We start from the raw sequence: 12277 nt of genomic DNA, 5'->3' as shown, positions 1-12277 counted from the left end.
ATGAGGTTCTCTTATTAATTTAAAAAGAGCAAACCTAATGTGTTCAGCCTAATCTGTCAGAGGTTCCGCAGTTCCCCCAAACAGACACAAGATGGCAGTATTGGGTAAACCAGAGCTTTGGTAGAAAAAAACATAAATATAAGTGACTTTTGTGAAAAAAAATCAATCTAACTACTAAATGTAGTATTGAAAATAGCTCTGAACACTATGAAATCTGGGGTAACAACCTTTGTATTGTTGGGCAGAGTGTGCGGAGGAGAAAAAGGAGAACATATATGATAAAAAAAAAAAAAAAAAAAAAAAAAGGAAAACAAACATTAGATGGAGAAAGGGAAAAATTATTAAAGTTAATAAAGTTTGAAAATACAAATAAGAAGAGGGAAAAAAAAAAAAAAAAAGGAAAAATTTCTGCTTGTTGGAGGTAGAATGGTATACCCGTAAAAAATGTTTAGTCAATCTTCACGTAAGAGAGGGGAGACCATTAGTCCCGTTGTGCGCTTTCATGTCTCGCTCTGCGACCCTCTCTCCTTGATGCTGGAGTGTTCCATATTGGAGCAGGACGTGGAGTAGCTGGGGTGCGAGGAATGTTGCTGGGATCCAGGAGGCCTAGTTTGGTTAGGATGTCTCTTCCTTCTGATATGTTGGTAGCTATATATGTGGTGCCATTATGAGGGATTATCAGCTTAAAGGGAAAGCCCCATCTATATCTGATTCTGGCTGAGAAGAGAGCCGATGTAATCTCCTTCATATTTCTGCGTCTGTCCAGCGTTGCTTGGGAGATGTCTGGAAAGAGTTGCAGTTGTATCCCATCCAAAGTGATGTTCCTGATCCCACGTGCTGCCCGCATTATTTCTTCTTTAATAAGAAAATCTTTGAGACATAAGACAATGTCTCTGGGGGGTTTGTCAGGAGGAGGTTTAGCCCTCAGAGCGCGGTGAATTCGGTCACATTTAAAGGAGATAGGGTCCTGGTCAGGAAGCAGGGATTGGAATAGTTTAGTGGAATAGGCGATTAAATCTGTGATCGATTCTGGAGCGCCTCTGATTCTAAGATTGTTTCTTCTGTTACGATTGTCCAAATCTTCTACTTGCGCCTGTAACTGTGAGAATGCAGAAGAAAGTGTTTCATGTTCTCTTGAGAGATCATTAAAAGCGATTGCCAGCTCATCATGTTTGTTTTCTAACAGGTCTGTACGCGTTCCTATGGCTGCTATCTCTTGGGACAGTGTGTTTGTAGATTTTTGTATCTCAGTTTGAAAGTTGGAGTGTAGTTTAGTATATAATGCTTCTAAGCTAGCATCCAGTTCTGCTTTTGAAAGTGGATTGTACTCACTGTTTGCAGGAGCTGAGTCTAGTTGCAGAGGCTCTGTAGTATGAGGGAAGGTAGCAGATGAAGGAAGACCGCGGTCGGCGCCATTTTTTGCCATGTTTCCTGGAGTTTGTGATCTGAGAGGGTATAGAGAACGGGACTTCTGGTGGCTCCCACGTCTCCCTTTCTGCGAATTAGGCATGCACAAAGACTTATTGTAGGGGGTGTGTAAAAAATGAGCGTTTTCTGGTGTTTATAGCCCCAGGATTGTGGCTGAAAGCCCCGTGGATGCCGGAGTTCTCTTTAGGTGCGGCCGCCCCTTTCCATGCCGCGCATGCTCCCCATCAAAAAAAGAGAGAAAAAAAAAAAAAAAGTGGTTTTAAAAATAGAGAAAGGATCTGTTGTTGAGATGGAGGCAGGTCAATCCGATGGAATTGTGGCGCTCTCCGTGGAATAGTCAGGGCTGATTCATAAAGACAATTTATTTTCACTTGAGTCTGGGGGTCCCTGAGATGGAGAGGGTACCTCAATAAACAAAGCCTGGGGTGCCTGTTGACTCAGGGGCGCTCTGGCTGTAGGGGCAGCAAGCCCTGTTCTGAGCTTCTGTTTGTGGACCATATAATCGATGTCTGGGCAGTTATGGTTAAAGACTATGGCCACAAGAAAGGGCTAGGCTGGCTGTGGAGCACTTCCCTGGGTGGCCGCTTCAGGAAAGGCCGGGGATCTTCAGGCCTGATTAGGCCTCTTCAGGCCAGGGCTGGCAGTAGAGCTCCCGGGGTTGTGGAGGACTAGGGTGGCCACAGAGCTATGTATATAGACAGGCTGGAATGTTGGGGAGGACCGATGAACGTCCAAATAGGGCTGGGCTTGCCGCCGATCGCTCCCCCGGGCCGCCGCCTCAGGAAAGGTCGGGGATCCTCAGGCCCGACTAGGCCGCGGCAGGCCGGGACCAGCCACGGCACCCCCGAGGATCAGAAAAACGCTGGGCGGCCACCGGAACCCCCGCGGGGCGCGGAGAAGCCAGCAAAGGGGGACAGATGGTCGTCCCTTACCTGTAGGAGGATGTAGTGTGTGAACCCCGCGGGAGGCCCCGCGAGAGCAAGATGGCGGCGGCTATGAGGAATCCCCAGCAAAGGATAACAGGCGTCTGTGGAGTGATAGCGATCGAAATTGTTGCCCAGGGAGGAGCGGCTTGTTGTTCTACATCCAATGGTGGTCAAATGATGTCCAGTCGTGCTTGATTTAATGCGGATGGCGGTGGATTTTTCGGTGGGTGCAGGGAGCTATAGAGATACACGTCCACCGCCATCAACGTCAGGACACCATGAACACAATTACTTTAAAGCAAAAGAACATTTCCCACCTCTACTTGAGCAGTTACTCAAGAAGAAGAAAGGAGAACAGACTGTAGAGGACCGGACTTCAGCCAAAGAAGGGGATACATAGGATGCCAATCCACAAAGAACTCTAAAGCCCCGTACACACGACCGGACTTTTCAACATCCAAAGTCTGACGGAATGATTCCGGCAGACTATTCGATCGTGTGTGGGCTGCAACGGACTTTTGATTCGCAAAAGTCTGACAGACTTTAGAAATGAAACATGCTTCAAATTTTTCGGCCAGAACTCTGCCGGACCCAGTTCCTACCGAGAAATTTGCTCGTGTGTATGCTATTCCGACGGACTAAAACCGACGCTAGTGCAGCTATTGGCTACTGGATATGAACTTCCTTATTCGAGTTGAGTCGTACGTCATCACGTTCGAATCCGTCGGAGTTTGGTGTGATTGTGTGTGGCCAAGTCTGCTCATTCGGAAAGTCCGTCAGAATTCTGCCAGAACTCCGTCAGGACTCCTTCGAAAGTCTGTCGGACTTAATCCCTCGAAAAGTCTGGTCGTGTGTACGCGGCATTAGAAAGAATTCTATAAGTTGGTCTATAATTTTTTTTTCCCCTCTTTTAGAATTTTTTCTTAGAGTTCTTTGTGGATTGGCATCCTATGTATCCCCTTCTTTGGCCGGTCCGGTCCTCTACAGTCTGTTCTCCTTTCTTCTTCTTGAGTAACTGCTCAAGTAGAGGTGGGAAATGTTCTTTTGCTTTAAAGTAATTGTGTTCATATTATATGTAATATATGTACCAGCTCTACTGGTCTAAATATATTAATACTTTTTTTCATAGACTGGTGTGCGTGGAGCCTTTATAGGACCATTGATACACCTTTACTATTCATCTAAGGAACACAACCCTCTTATCACACTGTGTTATTGGAGGAATCATGTGGATGAGTGGGGGTACAGCTCTTGGCTATCTGTTCTGGTCGTGGTCCTCTGTTTCGCCATTGGTCTGACAGCCAACACTCCTTTGTGTGCTATGGGTATGTTTTTTACATGCTATGTTGTATGTTTCATTACTTGCCGCTCCACATGTTTTAGTCTTCCATTGTCAGCATAGATTATCTATTTGTACTTCTCATTAATGTCTCTTTGAATCCTTGTTATATAGTATGACTCTCTTCCTGACAAGTGCCCCTGACGAAGGGATATAACTGGTCCCGAAAAGCGTCGAGCTGCCCGGATCTACATGAGAATCTACCAGTATCACTATTCTTGTTTTTATAATTTCTGTATATTGTTGTAATTATTTATGTATGTATATATGTAATTTTTGAATAAAATATATATTTGTTTACCATTATACACTGTTGCCCTTAAAGTCCCATCTCCACTGGGGGGTTTTTCCTTCTCTACTGCATTCTGGGATGTAGGCAACCTTTGGCCTATTTGGATGGATATTTTGTTTTTTATGCCTACAAAGCTAATAAAGGGTCTGGAGGATATTAGTTATGAGGAAAGGTTGCGAGTACTGAACTTATTCTCTCTGGAGAAGAGACGCTTGAGAGAAATATGATTTCAATATACAAATACCGTACTGGTGACCCCACAATAGGGATAAAACTTTTTCGCAGAAGGGAGTTTAACAAGACTCGTGGCCACTCATTAAAATTAGAAGAAAAGAGGTTTAACCTTAAACTACGTAGAGGGTTCTTTACTGTAAGAGCGGCAAGGATGTGGAATTCCCTTCCACAGGAGGTGGTCTCAGCGGGGAGCATCTATACTTTCAATAAACTATTAGATAAGCACCCGAACGACCGCAACATACAGGGATATACAATGCAATACTGACATATAATCACACACATGGGATGGACTTGATGGACTTGCGTCTTTTTTCAACCTCATCTACTATGTAACTATGATATAGACCAGGGGGTCTCCAAACTTTCTAAGCAAAGGGCCAGTTCACTATCCTTCAAACTATAGAGGGGTTGGATTTGTGGCCAGTGGGAGAAGAAATAGGCATCTGTATTAACCTCCCATCATGGGTGTCAGTGGGAGGAATAGTGCCCCATCATTGATATTAGTGGGAGGAATAGTGCCCCATCATTGATATTAGTGGGAGGAATAGTGCCCCATCATTGGTGTCAGTGGGAGAAATAGTGCACATCATTGGCAGACGTTCTAATCCTTCCCTGAAAAACGAGAAGTTTTTCCTATACATTACTTTAATTGCCTTCATTATGGGTCTTTAATAAAACTGTATACAGTAATTTCAGAAGTAGAAGACAATGGTTAACTGTACAATTAGCCATCGCTGCACTCAGACAAGTAACAAAGTACATTATAATTATCCTTTCAGACAAAGAGTGCTATGTACGTCATTTTAAATGACCTCCACCGAGATGACCACTTTAACATCATTACCTTCTCAGATGTAGTACAGGTGTGGAGACCCGGCACTTCCATCCAGGCCACAGCTCAGAATATCAAGAGTGCAAAGGAGTATGTGAGCAAGATTGAAGCTGACGGATGTAAGTGGGATTATTGTACTGAGCTGTTATGTATTATAGAGATATTTGAAGTCTTATTCTGTTGCTAAAGTGAAAATGGAAAATAAAGGACATTAATCAGTGGCACATGCCATGTAAAAATCCCTGTAACTTCATATACAATATATGGCCCAAGGTTTGCAAACCATTACCTGACCATTACACCGATCAGAGCTTGTTGGATATCTCCCCTCATCTTTCCTCACCCCCCATCCTTTTTAGTGATAACAACCTCAACTTTTCTGGGAGGGCTTTCCACAAAATTTCAAAGGTTCTTTGTCTGTGGCAATTTGTGTCCATTTGTGAGGTCAGGCAGGGCTGCTGTTAGAAATTATGGGGCCCCGTACAGCTTACCTGACTGGGCCCCCTCAACACATGTCTCTGTCATGCGTTTTTATTGCCCCCCCCCCCACTGCTCCCCCGTATGCTGCTGAGGCAGCAGAGGGGACAACATATGTTTGATGTTATTTGTGCAGCAAAGCTGGTGGATCCACATTTGGAGATTGCTTTCCATAGGGAATGTTGTTATTATTGTGAAACCAGGAAGGGAGCCTTTTGCGGTTGGCTTTTTGATGTTTTCTGCCATGAATGAAGATTTAACATTGTGACCATATCAGCATTTGGAAGCTGTTCCTTGCCTTTGCAGTTGTTTGTGGCTATACTGGGGAGATTTCTCCCAGTGCAGCATGGCAGAACTTTGATCGATTTAGCTTGAAATCGCCATTTCCTGTGTATGGGATTTCTGATGTGCTTTGTGGGACAGCTTTTCTTGGGCTGGTTTCAGACCTACATGATTGAGATGGACATTTGACCAATTTTGCAGTACCCCGGTGGGAACATTCAATGCCTCTTTAGAGGTTTCCCAGAACTACTACTTACGGAATTAGCTCTAGTACACCGACCTCTCTGTCAACGAGAAGTTACCATGTGAAACACGTTGGGCTGTGTCTCTTTTCTCATACTTTGGCCCTGAGTGTTAATCATGATTCATGATTACACATATATGTGACTATTGAGGATATTGTTCACCTTGATGTTGAGGCTGTTTACAGGTGTATACAGAGTTGGCTGTTTCATATTTTTGTGATATAAGACATTTTTATGTATTTAATAAAATGTTGTTACTTTATACATCACTGTGTCCGATATTATTCCATTAGGAGGTTTCAGCATTTTTTAAAAATCCCAATACTCTATTTCTCTTTGTTCTTGTGCAGCAAAGCTTATCCTCGCTGTCACATTTGTACATAGCATAGTAGCACAAATCCCCCCTCCCATAAGAGGTATTGACTCGAATACACCACTAAATGCCAGTTTGGGACTTTACAGAGTTTGCTTACCCTTCTTTTGCTGGGAGGAGATGGGGGCCGGTAAGCAAATTGTAAAGTTCCAATGTGATGGTGGTGATGCAGGAGCGCAACAGTAACAACATGAAGCTGGGGAGGAAAGCAAGCACCTCCCGCACCTCCTCCCAGGTCTCTCCTGGTCTCCTGATTTGCCTTCTCTCATCCAGCGCAAAGCTGACAGGAGTAGTGATGCTGCTGTCACTACACCTGTCAGCTTTGTAGTGGAAAAAATGCGCCTCCAGGCTCCCCCAGCTCACGTTACTGTTGCCCTTCTGCTTCCCCCTTGGCCCTGCTCTGTGCCCCTGCCACTGCTGCCTGGATGATGATATCTGCACAGACTATACCCATTCCACGTACCTTGCTAATTGACGGCTATGGTCCTTCACAGTCACCTGCTGGCTGCAGCGCCGCCTTCTGCCCTCAACACTTACTGAGCGAGCAAGGCAGACAGACATCCCATCCATATCACTCCGCCAGGGATAGACAGGCTGGGGTCTGGAACTTTAAACAAATTGTTGGCAAACGCAGCACTGGCTGCCTCTACACCTACCTAAAAAAACTGTTCCTGCTACTGCCTCTTGGGCTCCACTGATGGAAAGATGGGGCCCCGGGAGATGCTCAGAGAGGAGAGGATGGGGCCCCAGGAGATTAGTGCATCTAAGAGCTGCTTACAAGCTTTGAAAAGTGCCTGCACTCTACAATGTAACATATACCTGCCAGGCCCCCCCATTGCCCGGGCCCCATACAGCAGGACATGGTGGTACCCCCTTATCAGCGGCCCTGAGGTCAGGTACTGGTTTTGAATGAGAAACCCTGAATCGCAATTGACATTCAAATTAATCTCAAAGGTGTTCAGTAGGGTTAGCAGTAGGGCTCTGTGCAGGTCACTCTCCTTCACAGATCCCTTCATCACGGATCATCCCACAACAGATCCCCCCATCACAGACTCCCCCACCCCCATCACAGACCCCTCTCCAGCACAGGTCCCCCATCAAAGACTCCCCTCATTACAGACCATCCCATCACAGATCCCCCCCATCACAAACTCCACCACCCCCATCACACACCCCCCTCCCATCACAGACTCCCCTAATCACATAGCATCCCATCACAGACCCCCCCCCCCCCCCCATCACAGACCCCTCTTCATCACAGATCCCCTCATCACAGATCATCCCATAAAAGATCCCCCAATCACAGACTCCCTCACCCCCATCACAGACTCCCCTCATCACAGACCATCCCATCACAGACCCCTCTCCAGCACAGATCCCCCCAACACAGACTCCTCCACCCCCATCACAGACCCCTCTCCAGCACAGATCCCCCCATCACAGACTCCCCACATTACAGACCATCCCATCACAGATTCCCCACACCCCCATCACAGACTCCCCTCATCACAGACCATCCCATCACAGACCCCTCTCCAGCACAGATCCCCCAAACACAGACTCCTCCACCCCCAACACAGACCACTCTCCAGCACAGATCCCCCCCATCACAGACTCCCCTCATTACAGACCTTCCCATCACAGATTCCCCCTACCCCCATCACAGACTCCCCTCATCACCGACCATTCCTTCACAGACCCCTCTCCATCACAGTCTCCCCACATCACAGACTCCCCTCCCATCACAGACTCCCCTCATCACATACCACCCCGTCACAGATCCCCCCCATCACAGACCCCCTCCATCACAGTTCCCCTCTCCCACCCCAGACCCTTCTCATCACAGACTCCCCTCATCACAGATTCCCCCCATCACAGACTCCTCTCCACCACAGACCGGGGGGGGGGGGGGGGGCATCACAGACTCCTTTCCATCACAGATTCCCCTCTTCACAGAGCCCTCCATCACAGAGCCCCCATCACAGATCCCCCATCATCATAGACCCCCTCATCACAGACTCCCCTCCATCACAGATCCCCCTCATCACAGACTCCTCTCCATCACAAAACCCCCCATCACAGACTCCTCTCCATCACAGATCTCCCCCCATCACAGAATCCCCCCCATCACAGACTCCTCTTCATCACAGATCCCCTCCTTCACAGATCCTCTTATCACAGACTCCTGTCCATCATAGATCTCCCCCATCACAGACACCTCTCCGTTACAAACCCCCCCCCATCACAGACTCATCTCCATCACAGATTCCCCCCCCCCCCCAATCAGAGAATCCCCCCATCATAGATCCCACCATCACAGACTCCCCTAATCACAGAGCCCTCCATCACAGACCCCTCCCCATCACAGATCACCCCCCCCCATTACTCCTCTCCATCACAGATCCCCCCATCACAGACTCTCCCCCATCACAGAGAAGGTGTTGGGAATTGCTCCATATATACAGTAGCTAGCACTAGGTTTGGTGCCTCGTTTTTTTCATTTTGCCCCTTTTAGCTGACCGGGCATCTAAAACTGCTGGTGTATAGCACAGATATAGCCAAAATATTACAGAGTCAGTATTACTAACTTGCATACAGCTGTTTCAGACTTCTTAGCCTTTATCAGTGCATGTGATGGCTTTACTGTCTAAATGGTGTAGGGCTTGTGAGTAATTTGAAAATGACTTTTAAAATGAAATTAACATTATAAAACGTGTATGAGATTTCAATGATTGGTTTTATTTATACTTTAAGGGATCTAATATTGTATATCTCTTTAGGGACAGATATTAATGCTGCAGTTCTGGCTGCCTCTTCTATCTTTAACAAGACATCAAGTAAACCAGAAAAAGGAGGCACCAAGCAGAAGATCCCTCTCATCATATTCCTGACAGATGGAGAGGCCACCTCAGGAGTAACATCTTCCTCTCGCATCCTTGAAAATGCCCATAAAGCCCTTAGAGGAACCATATCACTTTTCTGCCTTGCATTTGGCGATGATGCAGACTACAACCTCATGCGAAGGCTATCCCTTGAAAACCGTGGCATAGCACGTCGTATCTATGAACATTCTGATGCCACTCTGCAGCTAAAAGGATTTTACGATGAGATTGCCAGCCCTCTCCTCTTTGACATTGAATTGGCTTACCTTGGAGAAATGGCCCAAAATGTGACACAGACCCTATTTCCCAATTATTTTGAGGGATCAGAGCTGGTTGTCACAGGAAAAGTAAAGCCAGAAGCCAAAAATCTTCAGGTGCGAATGACTGCACATAATCAGAAAGAGAAGATAAGTCTTGAAAATGACATCTCTGTGGTGGATAATGCTACACAGCCCAGCTTCGGGTGTTCAGGCAATGTGGATGAAATTCAGTGGTTTGTCCAGAGGCTTTGGGCCTACTTCACGATCCAGGATTTGTTGCAGGCTAGGATTAAAGCCAATGACAGCATCGCTCGAAAGATACTGACAGAGAAAGCTACTAACTTATCTCTTAAATACAACTTTGTGACACCTGTTACTTCTCTCATAATAGTGAAACCTGATGATCTAGAGGACCCCAAAACAACCACAGCTACAACTTCTGCTAATCCTACCACTACAGCCACGCTTTTAACTGCTACATCCCAGAGTCCTGTGACTACCCCTTCTCCAAGCACTACTTCCATTAAAGCCAAAATAACAACCACAGCCCGATCTACAAAACCAGTCACTAAAACCTCAAAGCCTTCAACAACAGCCAAGATAAGCACAACAAAGGCAACCACTTCTAAGGCTACAATTACCCAGATTACCATAACCAGGAATCAGCCTGGTGTAACTCAAGGATTGACGACAACCAACACTTTGGAAAAACTGACGACCATGGCTTCAGTTTCTGCTCCATCTTTGACAACACTTTCAGTCATCCGTCACAATACTACATTGCTTCCCACCAACACACTTCACCCAACCAGTTTGGTTCCAACAGGAACAACATTAACCAGGACAGAAAAAATTCCTAGCATTTACACCAGCTCAGACAGCCCAAGTATTTTGATGGTTTCAACCAGTGTTTCTACTGTCAATGTTACAGAAAGCACACAAGAGGCAATGACCAGTAAAGTTTCTGTCTCCTCATATGAAAGCACAAATACGCTTGGTGAAGGGTTTGTGGAAGCTGTAGAAGAGTCTCAAACTACAGTGCCACCTACATCTTTCCCTGTAAACCCCACACACCTTAGGCTTCTTATTCTTCCTGAGGACACTGAACTTTTGCCTGGCACATTCTCGTATCCAACTTTCGTGGAGTCACTCAACCCACCCCCTGACTACAGCTACTTTGAAGAGATCACAGGTACAATACATTTTAAAGAGTGCTCTTCAATATTTTGTAGCCAAATTATGCTCTTTTCCTCTTTTTGATGGGTAAAACACAGAATATTTGTAAGTTGATCGAGTGTCCTGTTCGTGACAGTTTGGCCAACTTTTGAGTAAATTTAATGCCATTTAATGTAAATTGAAAGTAGAGTTTACCAGCTCCAATTTTGGGCAGGATTTGACTGGGCTGTTTGCATGTTCTTGTGCGTGGGTCTAATTTCCCTCTTCCACTGAAGTGGGGCAGAATGAGAAAAACCCCACAACAGTTTGCATTTTCTGAATGTTAAGGACAGAAGTCGAAAATGCTAATAGTTTAAAAAATATAGACTTTTTAAATCTTGGTATTCTGCATTTAGAAGGCGTGTAGATATCCATAGCTGTTAGAAAATTACCACTCCTAAGGACTTTGATGCAATAAAGCAATAATCTGATTGGTTTACTAAAACAGGAGAATGCAAAATCTGGTGCAGCCGTGCACAGCAGCCAATCAGCTTCTAAGTTCAGCTTGTTCAATTAAGCTTTTGACAAAGTAAATCAACCTCCGTGAATGACCATGGACATTCTCAGACCTCTGTAGATTTTTTTATTTATTACAGGTACTTATATAGTGCCACCAATTTATGCATTTCTTTACATATATATGTATATTGTACATTCACATCAGTCCCTGCCCTCAAGGAGCTTACAATCTAAGGTTCTTAACTCACATTCATACACACACTTACTGGGGAAAAATTAACCTACCAGCATGTCTTTGGAGTGTGGGAGGAAACAGGAGAACCTAGAGCATGCCCTATTACAATCTCAAGGATTGGATATATTGTCTGGGGAATTATTGTACTTATATTGTACTTACTATTAAGCTGAAGCCTGCCAGTGCTCTATGTTACCCTTGTTTTGGCAAAAAGACTTATTAGATATTATCTACTGTGTCCTTCAAATTAAATATTGGAAAGGACAATATTGGGTTCAAAGGCACATTACTATATTACTAATATTTATGGAAAAGAAAAACACTGCAATTTATTATTTAAATTACTGGATTTGTCTGCATTTTTTAAGTTAATAACAGGGTCTTTGTAAGAGACTTTTGCATGACTTGCAAAGATCCTTGTTCAGTGGGAGAGGGATGAGGACAGACCTTATCTTTGGCAGGTAAAGCAAGGCAATAAATGTTATCACTGACTGCAATACCACCAGCCACTACTAGAGGGATAGAAAAATCTAGCTGGCTGAACACACAGACAGATAGAAATATTGCATATACTCTGGTACACTCCAAGGGTTGTAGGTATGTGATTCACTAAGCATATCTGTGAGATGGAATTTCTGCACACTGTTGCCATTGACCCACACCAGACACATGCTTAGGGTAGCTTGCCACTATCTGCAGTTTGTCAAATGAGCGGTCTGCTAGACATATACATACACAGATCCATTCTTGATGCAGATATGCTAGCTCCCACACACCGAAACAAATATGCATGCA

At 45.2% G+C, this 12277-nt stretch overlaps 1 protein-coding gene across 1 annotated transcript in view; it reads left to right on the top strand.

Moving 5' to 3' along the window:
• Window positions 1-12277, top strand: part of ITIH6 (inter-alpha-trypsin inhibitor heavy chain family member 6) — a 104330-nt gene that overhangs the window by 80061 nt on the left and 11992 nt on the right. Inside the window, exons 8-9 of the mRNA XM_077479416.1 lie at window positions 5002-5173; window positions 9212-10765. Coding sequence (XP_077335542.1) covers window positions 5002-5173; window positions 9212-10765 — 1726 coding nt within the window. The remainder of the gene's footprint in view (window positions 1-5001; window positions 5174-9211; window positions 10766-12277) is intronic.

Source organism: Lithobates pipiens, unplaced genomic scaffold (genome assembly GCF_037356315.1).
Source record: "Lithobates pipiens isolate NorthernLeopardFrog02 unplaced genomic scaffold, aLitPip1_a1.2 Scaffold_1, whole genome shotgun sequence".
NCBI lineage: Eukaryota > Metazoa > Chordata > Amphibia > Anura > Ranidae > Lithobates > Lithobates pipiens.
This window is presented reverse-complemented; position numbering and strand designations above follow the sequence as displayed.